Raw genomic sequence first — 15276 nt, 5'->3', positions numbered from 1 at the left:
TGGCTTTCTGCCCTGGGCTTTCCTCCCAAGAAGGAGAGAGGCAGGAAACTCCTACCCCTATCTAACAAACACAGTCAAAGTGACACTTAAACATGGTCTGCCAAATCCTTCTTTTACTGCCTTGCTGCACCCACTGGGCGCTGTCATGCATGCGGAAGTGCAGGGGAAAAAGGGATCACGCAAACTCTAAGCAAATAAATTCAAAGTGCCTTCCAGCAAATGCTTAAAAGCACAACAATAATACATCTTATGGTGTACATAAGTCTGTGCTTTACTCCATTTTCCTCTCAAGTACTTTTATTTCCATTTATACATATTCCCTGAAAAAGTGATTAATAGCATGACAGAATTTGGGGAAAATAAGCTCTGATGAAGCTGAAAATCTGTTTGACAAATATTTGGCTGTGCTGCAGCATGACAGGCAACAAAAAATGCACACAGGTTTTTCTACTAAGTGGTGTGATTTCACAGTGCTGAAGTGAACACTGAACAGCAAACAGTGGTTTCACCAGTGTTGAAGTTTCTCCGCAAAGCAGTCCCCTGGTGTTATGTATGCGCTGCTGCTTGTGAGGTTGAGCACCCCTGATAACCTGAAGATAGAATTATTCCACTTCAATATCAAATCACAGAAAAACGTTTATGTTGGAAAATACCTCTAAGATCATTGAGTCCAGCCACTAATGCAGCACTGCCATGTTCAGCACCATGTCCCCTAGCCCCACAGCCTCACACCTTTCGAACACTTCCAGGGATGGTGATTCCACCACTTGCCTGTTCCCATGTGTGACCACCATTTCAGCAAAGGAATTTATATCCAGTCTAAACCTCCCCTGGTGTAACTTGAGGCCGTTTCCTCTCCTCCTGTCACTTGTTACCTGGGAGATGAGACCAACTCCCACCTGGCCACAAGGTCCTTTCAGGGAGTTGCAGAAAGTGAGATACTTTACATTCAGAGCTGAACTCTGTGAATGCTTTGACAACAGTGCAGGAAAAAAGTAAGGTCCTGGGAATGGGCAGACCACCGCTTTCCCCCACTGCCCTTACAAACTGTTACAGGCTTGGTTCTGTTCTTTATGCACTTGATGCAACTTATTTTATATTAGGTATATTTTATTTATTTATTTAATTTGTATTAGGTGTACTTCCTTGTTACTGTACCTGTCACAGACAAGCTCTGTAATTTAGAGGAACTGTGTTTCGCAGGCATAAGAAGTCAGGGGTGGCTTTGGATTTTGTTTTGCATTAGGATGGGAACTTCCACTCCCAAAAATACAGCTGTATTGTTAGAAGCATTGAACTTGGCATGAACACTGTTCTTTTGTTGTTGCTTTTTTTCTGTTTCTTTTAAGTGTATTAGGCCTCTTTCTGCTTTATTCAGACAGAATCACTTCTGTACAGCTGCCTGGAAGTGGTATTTTTTATGGGTTTTCTTAAACACCACCATCCAGGCAAAGAAAAATGCTGTAAAACCAATGAAGTTTTTTTTCTATTTCTTTTGTAATTCTTGTACTGCATCTAGCACACTGCATTAAAATTTGCTCTGACCTTTTGCCTCCATCACAAAATGCAGGAAGGCACTGCAGGAAAAGCAAAATCACCTCTTCAGTACACCAGGAGCCTTCAGCTAGTACCTAAAGTTCTCATTATCCATGGCCAGCTAAGATGCACATTATTTCTTGGCAGCTTTCCTTTGAAGCTCAAACAGAGCCTCTCTCCTGGTATTTGCACCGTGAAGTGTTTAGAAATTAATTAATGGCCCTCTGCTAGCTTTTGCCAAAGTGGAAACAGAAAAGGAGTGCCTTTTATTTCCAGATCATGTCACCCGTGGCTGGTGAGATGCCTGACCCACTGCCATGGTGTTGCCAGGCTCCCTAGCAGCCAGACCGGCTGGCACAGGCACTGCAGCTGTTCACACAGCACAGCTCCTGCAGCACTTGCTTGGGAACAGAGGGAGGGAAAACCCTGACCTGCCCCATCAACACCTTTATATTTACCAAGAAATACTAATAGCAGAACCCAGGCAGAGTTTGCCTTGGCTGACCCTCCTCTGACAAGTCGTCTCCCTGGGAAAGGGGAGTGTGAGAGCTCCTGTGTGCCACTGTACAAAACAGGCTTCTAAGGCAAAGATCCAGCCCCACCCTGCAGGTTTCCAATGCCTTGGCAACCTCTCCCTTTATCCTTGCAGGAGATCCCTTACCTCTATAGGGCTAATCCTGGACAAAGAGCTAGTGTTGCTTTGATACACCCTTCTACAAAGTGCAACACACAGGCAAGGGCTGATGTTGGTACAGAGCTTTCTGTTTCACTGAGCAGTGTTTCAGTTTGGGACATTTGACCTTTCTGTTGCTGGAAAAATGCATTTGTTATCTCACCATCCTGTGGAGGAATACTTGGGAAAGGATGTGTGGGAGAAAGGCAATGATAGTGGAGAAGAAACTTCCAGAGGATGTTGTTTAGTTCTGCAAAAACACACTAATAAAAGCTGATGCTTAGAGACAGGAGTATTTGAAAACTTTTTAAGAAACTGCATCCAATTATAGCAGAGAGCATCTTAGTGAAGATTTGGAATAGAACACCTTGGGAATGAAGGGAGGAGATGTACATATATCTGCCAACAGATCCAAACAGGAAGGTTTTAGCCAGGAAGCAGCTCAGCCTTTATCTCTTTTGCACTTAAAAATTATTAATTTCTGTGCATTAATCATAAAATGCTCATGCAACTAACATGCTTAGTAGCCTTTACCTCTTTTGCACTTGAAAAATTATTTATTTCCTTGTGTTAACAAAAGTTTTTAATTAATTTAATATCCTCAGATTACAGCCTGGAACCTAAATCTTTCTGTTTTACAGGCAATGAACCTAAAATACAGCTATGTCTTATCTGTGTGAAATGAAATTAAGATGAATTTGGAAAACTCACACAGAAAATATGAAGTGATTTTCAAGTTCCGGACATGAGGACTGTTTTGAAACTTTAATTTACACTGTATTTAGTGACACCTTTTTCCTCTTCTCATTTTAAGACTTGTGACAAGCAGTCATCAGACACAGGACACCAGAAGGTACAAACACATGACAAAATGTGAACTCTTCCCAATTATGAGCTACTTAAAGATGCTTCAGTATGTTAAAAACAGATTAAAAACTTTTGCCATGACCTCACTAAAGTAACACTACTGAAACTGATCCATACTAGTTACAAGACTTTTTAATTACTAGTAAATGGCTAATAAACAAAGTTCAACTTCAAATTGGATGCATCAAAATTCTCCCCCTACAAAATGCAGCTATGTTACAAAACTGATCAGAAGCTTATGGTTTTTCATTATTAAACTCTTTTCTTCAACTTAATACTTTCTCCACCCCACAAATACAAACCCTATTTAAGAACAACTTCTGTGCAAGGACCACTTAGTTAGCCTGCACTTGCTATTTTTACTGTTTCTAGGCGTTCCCCTAGAAAGAGGTTTTTCCTGTGAGACTACAAATAAGACCGGTAGGCATAAGTCAAAACAAGCGGAATTAAAATAAACGTCAACAGTTTGCATTGACAGATGAACTTGTAGCCCACAGTCAACCACTCCTCACACACATCTGGCAACAGCTCTGGGCTTCTCTGTTTTTGTTTTCAGTCCTTAGAGTGTGTTCAAATCACTCTTGACAAACAAGCTTAGCTCACTCTGTGCAGGCAACTTTGCAGAAGCCTGTCCTTTTCACATGGAAAGCACCTGCTGCAGCAATCACAGTAAAAGCAGAAAATCTTCTTAAATACTTCTCTACTGACTCCTTACTCTGGACCTCACACATTTAGAGTCCTGACAGTTTCTAGACATCCCAGAAGGAAAACAGTCATTGCAACTCTTCCATGAAGCAAGCTCCAACTCAAACTCAAAATTACCTTTGTAATAAATCAGACCATCAAACATACATACATTTGTACAGACAAATTTATTTACATCCGGAAATAATTTTGCATTTTTACCCGTGCTGTCACTAAGAGACACCTGTTTCATATAAAATCTTGGGTTCACAGTCTCCAGAGCTTGACAGAAGTTTGCTGCTACTACACAGGACCAGCAGAGCTTTTTGGAGCTCACTTTTTGGAACTTCTACGCAGATTGAAGTTATTCCCAGATAACCAAAACTTCCACTTTTTTATTATCAAATTATCAAAATTGCATGATTTCAGAAATAAGAATGTTTCCACCAGCTTTTATAAATAAACAATATAAAGCAGCTATATTTATATTACAAGTGTTTTCCTTCTTACAGTATCTACACTTCAGTTAGACTAAAATATCAGTATAGTGATTTCAACTATCTGTTTTCTGAAGGCTTTTTGCATTTAAGCCTTTTCATTTCCACAGATTTCCAAGCACAATCCCTACGAAGAGCAGAATTCCTACAGTACGATTTGAAGCAAATTTTTTCCAACAGTCTTCGGGCTTGTCTATGTCCAAAGTGTAAATCTGCAAAAGTACAGTATAACATTAAAGGATTACTATTATTCTACAGATTCATAAATATCTTACACATCACAAAATTATCTGCAACTTCAAAAAATTATTCTTAAGCTCTAAAGTCTACCCTTAACTACACAAGAAACAGGAATACTTGGTGTTTAATTTTTTTTTGCATAACTGGCATCTGTGTTTGACAGATTTTTTTCAACATACAGCTGAAAAGTCAAGGATCTCATAAGAACATGATTCCCAGACCATCTCAATGGAAGCCCAGTTACTGGTGTGTCTGGATTGATACTTGAAAGTACAAAAATATCTGGGTATGTAAATAAGTTTTGAGATTTTCCTCAGTAGGTTGCCACCTAATTCTTCAATGTAACTTTAAATAAAAATGAATGCACTTTTCCATCTCTGCTACAAGGTGTTGTGCTATGTTTCAGCAGAGACAAGGCACTGGAGAGCCAGCAGTGAACCAGAGCAAGTGCCAGAGGCTGCCTTGCCACACAGGGCTGGTTTCAGTCCAGTTGCTCTTAGCCAAGTCCATGCAATTCCCTTCCAAACAAGGACCAGGACACCTGCAATAGCAGCCAGAAGGCCTGGCTTACCCACATGGCAGCTCTCTGCTGCGAGTCACAAATAAAAGTGGGAAAAAAAAAAACAACAACAAAAAATCCCAACTCACAAGGTACAGCAAGAGCAAATTTACTGAAAAAATACTCCCAAAATCAAAATTTGGTGCAGAAGTCTTGAGCACAATAACAAGAGGAAATGTTGAGCAAAATGACTGAAAGGATTAACAGAGAAGGAGCCCCAAAAACCTCAAACTTTGCACTTCAGCCTTTGAAAAAGTTAAAATAGAAAAAAGTATTTGACTGAAAGAAGTGAAACCTTTGCCAGGAGATCTGCTTCATTTGTGGCTGTAGAGAGAAAACAGGGCTGGGTCCTGGTCAAATAATAAAAAAAACTCTTCACAAGCTTCTCAAATATGATGTGATCCACGCCCTTAAGAACCTGTCAGCTCCTCAGACACTAGGAACTTGAAACACTGAACTGGAAAATTAAACTAAACAGCAGCTAAGCTATTCTTTCAGAAACACATGGAAAGTAGAAGATGTTATTTTTCTACTGGCACACCTCTTGAGAGGGATACAATTTGATATCATCATGACCAAATTTTTCTGCCTCAGGCAGAAAAAATTCAGTGAATCAAGGAAATCTTGGAAATCCTGATCCTCAAGCATCTTACTCAGCTTTCTAAACTCAGTTAAAGACACAATCAGAAATCTTGAACAAGAAGATAAGCATAAAAATATTTAAGCAGGACTATACTAAAATAATTCCTCAAAAAGAAGCTACTCTGTGGTACACAGAACAGTTCTGCTCTTTTGACTTTGGCAGTCCACACAATTGTGAATCCCCCATCATTTATACTCATTAGTCTGCATCCTCACTTACAAAGATCCTTAAAAGTGGTTCTCATTTAGGACAAAACAACAGCACAAAGGCTCTCTGACAATTCAAACTGTAAATGCAGAGGACATAGGATTCTTTTCCTCATACATTTCCAAGCACAGTCACTATGAAAACAGTGGCTGAGTGCCAGACTACATCAACACAAGGATTCTCTTACCCACTGATATGTTTAATATCCATTACCTGCATGAGCTCCACCCACTAAAATGCAACATTATGATCAATGTGCTTTATAAAAAGTTCCACATCACCATTCCAAATTTAACTTCTCAGACTAGTAATGGTTTTACTACTTGCAATACACAATACTCTGCCATCACTTACCTATCAAAACCAGCAATTAATTTTTGAATAGACTGACTTGTCACCTACTACAACACTGTGTAACACAGTTGTTAGTATTCAGAAATAACAAGATAACAAGATTCTATCTGCATCCTTTCCTGACAAAGCTAATCTCTTTCTTTCTGTTATTCATAAAAATTTCTAAATGAATGCAACTACAAGACTGAATTGGATTGTTCTCTGCTTTTAAGAGAACTCTTTAGAACTGTCAATTAACATAAAATTATAATGCTAACATCTGCTATTATGTGTGCCAGACACTGCAAGAACTGAATCAGAGCAGTCAACACCACAGTATTTTGCAGCACATTGAGGCGGATCTAGCAGCAGCTGCTGCTGGCAGTGAGAAAAAAACACTTTCCTTGAGATCACAGCTTAATTTGTGGCACTTCTCTTGGTTACAAACAAACTGAAACTCAGTGCTCCACTGTTTGTGGTCAGGACTGAAGGTCTCCTCAATCAAAAGGTCTGCAAAAGGTACTTCAGAAGACCAAGCTTATTGTCAGAAGACTTTAGTTCTCTTTACAGGAACTGCTTTTCATGGGTAGCTCATTAATTGATGGGAGTTGAAAAGCCCTCTGACTTGTTAGTAAGAACTTCCTCGTGGAAAAAGTATGAATAAATCCATCAAACCTGGTGTGCCAGGTGAGCCCCTACGGCAGCCACAGCCGAGTAATACGGGAGGGTTTGGTTGCAATTCACCCCTGTCACACACAGACTCAGGAGCATTGCCAGGCTGAAGCCACTGAGCCACTGCTTTGTGTCTTTCTTGAAATGCAGTGCAGTTGACTTCACACCAATCATGATGTCATCCCTCTTATCCTGGAATGAAAAGATGAATTACCACAAAATCCATAATCCAATGCCACTTCATAAGAAAAATAAAAATTAAGGACTTGCTTACATTTTCTATGCTTCTTACTAGGAGCCCAATTTAAGGGCAGTTGTAGGTCCCCACACTAAAATTTAAACTAGAAGGCTGGCCTTAGAGCTGTTTAGCAGCCAGGAGTTAATACCAATGTCAAAAATATTTCCAGAACACAAAAGCATAAGAGCACAACGGGTATTGTACTTCCATCTTTCCACCTGACTTGTAAAACCTTGGCAAACAGCAATAAAAATTTGAAGGGCTGGGACTTCTTTGGGGCTGCTTCAGCTCAGCTGCAGGTGAAGAACTGCAAGAGGTTAGTTTAGCTGTTTGACAACAAATTTGTAAACAAAACACACAAACTTGTGTGTTTAAACACGGGTATCTGGAAGGTTTCACTGTCACCCTACCTGATGTGCATAAATGGTGTCGTACACCAGTGTCCACATGACTCCAGCAAAGTACAAGGGCAAACACACAGACCACTCACATGACCCTTTGATGGCAGACCAGCCAAGAAGGGCTCCCCAATTAAATGTAAATCCTAAAAACATTAAGAGAATTTAAAAAAATGGAAGTTACAAGAATGCCAGCAGCAATTAAATACAATTTATCTGAGAGTGTATCATATCAGCAGCCTTTTGTATAATACCAACATCTCTATTTTTCTACCACTTATCTTCACGCAGGTAATAAATATAAATAATTTGACATTTAATACTCTGGACATGCAAGAAAAATTACATATGCCACACATTTTTCCCTAATTTGAGTTTGACTTCATTAGTGTAGGGAAACACTTGCACAGAACTATTGTAGAATACTCTAACAACAGGTCTGAAGGTGAAATGCTCAGGTGTCAGTGTAACAAAACATGTCAGGATAACTGGCTGCAAAACAGTACACAGCAGCCAACTATGGTACTTCTAGCCTGAAAATGACAATTTTTGGTCAAAATTGAAGCTGAAGACAGCTGGAATGTGAGAGCCAATATACACAGGTATATTTTAGTAGCTCAACCCAAAAGACAAGCACCATCAGTATCTGTTCAGGAGTTATTTTAGAAGCTGAAGACTGAAATGCTGTACAGACAAATCTGTATTTAAGAAGGGTTTTGAAATAACTGCAAAACTACAGCTCACTCTCAAATGACAAAATGTTTATTTCCACACTACTCTTCTACCTCCTATCACTGCATCAAAACAAGGAACTAATTTCTAATAACAAAAAAAATCCAACCCCAAAACCACACATCAATGCCAGGGCCTGTCACAAATTAAGAAGCTTGTGGCACAACAGAGCTTTGTCTGTAAGGTATTTCTATTTTGATATAAAGTTATAAAAAGTCAGATTGCTAAAGCTCAAGTACAAACTTGTAAAACACCCCAAAAACTACATCTGAAATTAAAAAAAGAGAAAAAATCTTTCCATCTCACCTAAAACTAGCTGTGGCCAGTATGTTATTCTCTTCATCAGAGGGTAGGTGATCACAAGGAATAAAGAGGATGCTCCCAGAATGATACTGCAAAAAGTACCAAGAGAATTATTGTTTGCCAGGCTAAAGATCAGTAGATGTAGTGCAGCACTGCAGGAGATGTACATGGTACTGATCTAATTCTTTCCTTTCAATTACAATTCCATGACTAATAACATCCTCCCTCTGACCCCAACACCGTTTCTACTCAAAATCTCTGTGCTTAACTCAGGACCAAGAAGCAGACTTTAAAAACCAAAAGATAACTCATACATCACCTGTAGTAATTCAGACACAGAAGCACACACAGTGCCAGGCTGAGCTGTCCCCCAAGAAAAACCAAGGACTGGAAAGTGGAGATATCTCCAGCTGCCAGGGGTCTGCTTGCTGTCCTTGCAACCTAAAAATGGAAATAATATTACCACTAGGTACGTCTGTAACTGATGGGCAATTTACAATGTTTTTTTCCTATTTTCTGAAGCGAAATGAAAAGGTCCTAATTCTGTTGTTTGCTTTTGTTTCTTTCTAATGGCATTTTCAGAATCCAGTCCCATTGATGTGGAGTTAACAGCTGCGAAAAGACATTTAATCCCAACTGGGATACAGTGGAATTCAGAAATTCTGTATGGAGCAAGAAATCATACAAGCTAAACTGAAGAAAGAAACAAGTGTCAGAAAAAAGTTAAACTAAATGAATGGTGAATACTTGCCAAAGATTACCAACACCAAAAGAACACCAAATGACTGAATTTCACCTCAACATGAGCAAGAACTTCTCCACACTGAGGGTGGCAGAGCCCTGGAACAGGCTGCCCAGGGAAATTGTGGAGTGTCCCTCTCTGGAGACATTCCAAACCCCACCTGAACATGTTCCTGTGTCACCTGCTCCAGGTGACCCTGCCTTGCCAGGTTGGACTGGATGATCTCCAGAGGTGCCTTTCAACCTAACAATTCCATGAAATTGTGCATTTTGATGAAAATGGTGTCAAGTCTATTCAATGAGGTTCAAAAGCCAACTTTTACAGAATATTCTGTACATAAAAAGTATCTTGCCTATGCTTGAATAATGTGAATTTATATAAACCCTTTTAGCTTGTTCTCCCCTCTGCCATCAGGCTATGCTAACATCAAATACTGCTTTTGGAGCAGTAAACATGCACTTAACACAGCTGTGACCAATTCTACTGCACAGTGCAACCAAACATGGGATGCTTCACTTAAAGAAAATATGTCCCAAATAATCAGTAACACAAAATCTAAACCCCAAAGCACCATTATTACAGGGCTTGCAAGGGTTTTTCAGGATGAAGAGGAGACGAGAATGTTGACCTCATGTTTAGAAGGCTTGATTTATTATTTTGTGATATATATTACATTATGACTAGACTAAAAGAATAGAGAGAAAGGTTCTCAGAAGCTTGCTATGCTAAGAATAGAAAAGGAAAGAATCAACAAAGTTCTGTGTCTAGGCACAAAGCAAGAACAGCTCTGCCGTGAGTGGTCAGTAAATCAAAACATTCACAGGAGACCAATCACGGATCTACTTGTTGCATTCCACAGCAGCAGATAATCATTGTTTACATTTTGTTGCTGAGGCCACAGCTTCTCAGAAAGAGGAAAAATCCTAAAAAAAAGATTCTTCACAAAAGATGTCTGTGACACACCATCACCTACACCAACCAACTCCTGCTGTTGGCCTGGCCTTTATGGCACCTGTGTTGAAGGAAGCCTTTTAAGGTACCCCAGAAAAAGCTGCGAAGGCAATTTTTAAAACTTTCTATCTGACCACATCACATAATGCACAAATTAAACCATTATATTGAAATTCGTTTCTTACTTATCAAATCCCCGCATCAAATCTGTTTAGCATATGTAGTTGTTAACACCTTCCAAACCCTAAACCATCCAAAGCTTCCATAAACCCCATTCTGATTCCCTGCCTTCCCAACAGCACAAACACAAGTGCCATACTAAGAACTCCACATACTGGATTGGCTCATTAGTCTGTGTCTTGTAGGGCCAAAACTCAAAACTCCAAAACCACAGGAACAATACAGGAAAAAAAAAACAGGAGGAGTAAACAGCATCATCAGGATGTTCCCCTCCAAGCTGGAACCTGTGCACGTTTTAGAATCTCACACTGGGCACTGCCTTTTACTTATTTCCCTCTTCTGAACAAATGGGAGATGATAAATAAAAACATACAACATAATAGAAGGAGATTAGCTCAGGGCTGGGCATGATACTGTGAACAGCCAAAATTAACAATACAACAATAAAAGGAAATGCTGCTCCTAAAATTGGGGGGGGGGGGAAGTAATTCTTGGATAGATTGTCACTAGCAAGTGTAGCAAAAAAGTGTTACTTGGTTTGTTCTGTGGTGCAAAACAAGGTTGAAAAATAAACTTGTTCAAGTACTGCCTAAAGCAAACAACAGCATGTATTTTATCTTACACAGAGGTGAGTGAGTATCCTAGAAGACTTACTACAGTCCTAGACAAAGAAAAAAATACTTTCTACTGTTTTTGGAGGAAATGTAAACAAATTAATTGCATGCATCTCAGACAGAAACATGGAGAAATTCCAGAAGCTGGAGCCTGCACTCATCAAGGAATCACTAGTGATGTTAATATATTTCAGTGCCTTCAGAACCCTTGGTGCATGGCTGAGAAAAAACAGCATGTGTTAAGTGGAGTTTCTCTCCCTGGAGACATTCAAAATCCATTTGGATGTGCTCCTGTGTAACCTGCTGTAGATGAGCTGGCCTTGGCAAGGGGATTGAGCTAGATCATCTCCCGAGATCCCTTCTAACCCTAAAAAATTCTGTTGATTCTGTGACATGGAGATGAATGGGCGCATGCTCAGTTCTCTGAATCACAGAAGGGCTTGGGTCGGAAGGGGACCTTAAAGATCACCTCATTCCAACCCTTGTGTTGTGGGCATGGACACTTTTTACTAGACCAGGTTACTTACACCCCATCTAACTTCGCCTTGAACACTTTCAGTGATGGGCCACCTAAAACTTCTCCGGGCAACCTACTCCAATGCCTCACCATCCTCAGAGTGAAGAACTTATTCCTAAAATCTAATCTAAACCTACTCTTTCAATTTGAAGCCACGCCCGCTTGTCGTGTCACTGCACACTGTGAGCGGCCTGGCCCCGCGGTTCGCTACCTGTCTGTCATAGTCGCGGTCCCACATGTCATTGATGGTGCAGCCGGCCCCTCGCATGAGCACGGCTCCCACGCCGAACAGCGACAGCATGTGCCAGTCCGGCAGGCAGCCGGGCGCGGCCGCCAGCCCGATGCTCCAGGTGCACGGCAGGTAGAGCAGCCACGTCCCTGCGGGGAGACAAAACCCGCGGGCGGGCTCAGCGGGGAGCGGGAGGCCACGGGCGGCCCCGGCCCTCCCCGCCGCGCTCACCGGCGGGCTGGTGCAGCCGCATGAGGCGCAAGTACGGCTGCAGCGGGGCCGGCGCGGCGCGCACCAGCTCGGCCGCCGAGAAGCTGCGCGGCCCCGGGGGCGCGGCGAGGCGGCGGAGCAGCAGGGGCGGGGCGGCGGCGAGGGGCAGGCGGGCGGCGCGGAGCCCGAGTGTGTCCCGGAGCCCGGGGACACCCCGGCACCACCGCGCCAGCAGCGCCGCCGCCATCTTAGCGCCGCCCCGCTGCCGGCGGGACGGAGTCTCGCGGCGCTGCGCATGCGCGGCGACCCCGGACACACCGCGCGGGGGCTGAGGCGGGGCGGGGTTAGTGCGTTCTCCGGGAAATCCTCGTCGTCGAAACTTATTAACGTGATCGTTCTTAACATTCGTGTCATCTCCAAGACCTTTCCTCACCGTAGGTAATTAAAAAAGAAAAAAAATCAAATTTCCCATGTGGCCTTTGCGTGTCTTCTCCTCGCTCACTCAGTTCTCCCACCGTCTGTGTGAGGGACTGAAATGCTGGGGGTTAATGACTCCCACACCCAGCGGGTTCCGAAAGCAGCGCGCCCTTGGCTGAGGCCGGGTTTGCTCTCCCCGACCGGACGGGAGGAGGAGAGGGCTTGGGATGTGTGCTGGGAAATCTCAGACCAGCACAGGAACAGCCCGGGTGGCCGTACAAGCCCACCTTCGCTTAGCAACAGGGGAGGTACCTGAGCATTCCCACCTGAACTGGATTGTGTATTAACCCATTGAACTTCATGTTTCAGGGGCTTCCCCCACCCCTGATGGATCAAGACTGCGATCATCGCATATGAAAATTCAATGCATCAATTAAGTCTTGTTGCTGGGTCCACAGGTGGTGTTTGTTATCTGTGCAGAAAAATTTGCAGCACCGGAGGTTTATGTCCAAAAAGGAGACAGAGAAGTCCTCTGACTTTATTCCAAAAAAAAAGGGAGAGTCCATGGGCATTCCCGTGGCATCTCTCAAGTTTTTGGAGGACGTAGCTTTCTTTTAATCCTATTTTCCTGGCCGCATGGCCCTCTTCCTTTCCCCATTGACTGAGGTACTTGGGAGGTACAGGCTGCCCGTATCCCCTTCTAATACACACACACACACACACACACACACACATACCCACCCCCGCCTTTTCTTTGTATCTCCAAGTCCAGGATTTTAATACAGCCTTAGATGAGAAAGTCTCTGTCTGAAATTTATGGTTACTCCCGTTGCTTCTTTCACCTATCAGCATCTAGCTTTTCCTACAGGCATGCTCACAGTTTGTTTGTAAAGACACATTCTTCTCATTCCCTTCATATCTTCCCACTGTCTGTCTTGTCCTTTCTCTTTCTTTTCCTTATATATTTTCTTAAATTCTATCTTTATATTTTCTATGGTTATATTTCTATAGATAATATCTGAAGCGGCTGCATACCTCCTTTCCATAGTTCTAAACTAAACCTGCTATATATAAACACTGGTCATTCATGTGTCATTTCACTCTTCTCTACCCCATTAACAAGAACCTGTTACCTCACCTTCAGGGTCATAACACCAACTTATGAGTTATTCCACAAACCAGAGAGCAGAGAACCATAAAACCTTTGCTTTTCATGGCATGGTTTCAGTGTGTGTGTCCTCAGATCTAATGCTAAAAGATTCCTTGGGGAGTTCATTGTCCCTCTAGAGTATAAATTCTTTTGCATTACACACTTCCTTCAGCTTGAATGACTCACACACTGGTAGAAAACAATGGAAACCATTTTAAACTTTGATTTCCCAAGATGCTGACTAGCAGGAGGAAGTGAAATATGAATGCAATGGAGAAGTTACTTTAATGTTTTGCCAACGTTTTGCCATTGTTTTGTTGTTTTAATGAGCAGTACTCCACAGCTGTAAAACGATTTGCACAGGACCATAAAGGATAGAATTGCTCAACTCTGGTGAAGAGTAGCTAATAATCTAGGTTCCATATCATGCCGAGAAAGTCATCATGGGCTTTATTCAGACACAGACAAGTACCTGAGGTGTGATTGAATAGTGAGTCCTGGCAATGAATCTGCCTGCCATGTGTGTAGGAACGTGGATGCTCATTGTCACCAGCTGGATGTCCTCTGTAGACACTGCTTTAGGGTTTTTATATGTGTGAAGTGCCAAGGAAACCCTAGACTGTCTGCAGAAAAATTTTAAGGAGCTCGTGGAAGTAGAGCAGTAAACTTTTACAAAGTAAACTTTTACAGTTACTGCTGCTGTATTTACATTCATAATAAAGTGGCCTGGGCCTTCACTGAAAGATAATCGAGGGAATAGCTCGTTTCAGACTAATAAAGCCCTGCTGTCTTGTTAGCTGAAATCTGAGTTGATGGCCAAAATGTCCCTGACTCTAAGGTGGTTATCAGTTTCCTTATTTTCACATACACCAAATGATCCCCTGCTCCAAAGTGTGATGCAACTTACTCCACCTTCCAGGAGATTCAATGTAAGTAATCTGACCTCAAGAGTCAAAAGGGCAAAAGTGAATTGGAATGAGTGTGAAATATGATTCTCCGTGTTCTCAAATAAGTGTACACAGTGTATTCAATCCCCCGAGGTTTATGACATTCACAGAGGAATAAAAGCCCCAGAGATAAGGGTGGGGCAGGCGCTGGTCCTGTGAGGGTGATGTTCATCTGTTTCAGACCATGGCTTCCTTGGAGTGCTGGGATCCAGCATCTTTCCCATTCCCTGCACTTTTGTCCCTCGTGCTCTGTTTGTATAGAGCTAACAGTAGCTATTAGCTTGATGTGCAACACTTTGTAAAGAGCAAGGTTTTTGATTTACTGAGCTGTAAATCAAACCTCCCCTCCCTACCCCACCACTAAGAACAGGGCTCAGAGAGGAGACACGGTTGGCAGCAGCTGTCATTTGCATGTGCAAACATCCCAGGCCCCTCCTGATAGTTCCTGTGTGCCAGTCAGCCGCACATGTATCACATCTGAGTCACGTTGGGCAGAGGGCTTCTGAGCTGCTTGGCAAACACGATTGAAACACACAAACCTGTGTAGAGTTTCTTTCATTTTTGTGTACTTGGGTACTCTTATTGATAATAAAAAGAAGCACGGGTAGTTATACCAAAAGAAAACTAGGGAGTGTCCTGATATCAGTATGTCAAAAAGGAGTCTTAAAAAAAATTAAGATTGCCAAAAGTTGGTATAAATTGCTTTAATTAAAATCTTCAAATACAAAACTCACAAG

The 15276-nt window shown here is 42.0% G+C and overlaps 1 protein-coding gene across 1 annotated transcript; it reads right to left on the bottom strand.

The window, feature by feature from the left end:
- Positions 1 to 3929: 3929 nt before the first annotated feature.
- Positions 3930 to 12272, bottom strand: COQ2 (coenzyme Q2, polyprenyltransferase). Its single transcript, XM_063156796.1, has 7 exons — positions 12047 to 12272; positions 11798 to 11964; positions 8902 to 9023; positions 8586 to 8671; positions 7560 to 7693; positions 6915 to 7103; positions 3930 to 4469 (listed from the first exon to the last, which is right to left on the bottom strand). Exons 1-7 carry the CDS (start codon positions 12270 to 12272, stop codon positions 4356 to 4358), a joined length of 1038 nt encoding a protein of 345 aa, XP_063012866.1. The 3' UTR covers positions 3930 to 4355.
- Between the last annotated feature and the right edge of the window lie 3004 nt (positions 12273 to 15276).

Source organism: Melospiza melodia, chromosome 5 (genome assembly GCF_035770615.1).
Source record: "Melospiza melodia melodia isolate bMelMel2 chromosome 5, bMelMel2.pri, whole genome shotgun sequence".
NCBI lineage: Eukaryota > Metazoa > Chordata > Aves > Passeriformes > Passerellidae > Melospiza > Melospiza melodia.
The sequence above is the reverse complement of the archived record's forward strand: the minus strand, read 5'-3'. Positions and strand labels throughout refer to the sequence as shown.

Excerpts from the sequence above, each read along its gene's own strand:
- COQ2 (XM_063156796.1), bottom strand. The coding sequence starts at position 12,272 with ATGGCGGCGGCGCTGCTGGCGCGGTGGTGCCGGGGTGTCCCCGGGCTC. Across the intron at positions 8,672-8,901 it reads CTGTGTCTGAATTACTACAG|TATCATTCTGGGAGCATCCT; the intron begins GTGATGTATGAG and ends TACTTTTTGCAG. Across the intron at positions 4,470-6,914 it reads GGGCTCACCTGGCACACCAG|ATTTACACTTTGGACATAGA; the intron begins GTTTGATGGATT and ends GTACTTTTGCAG.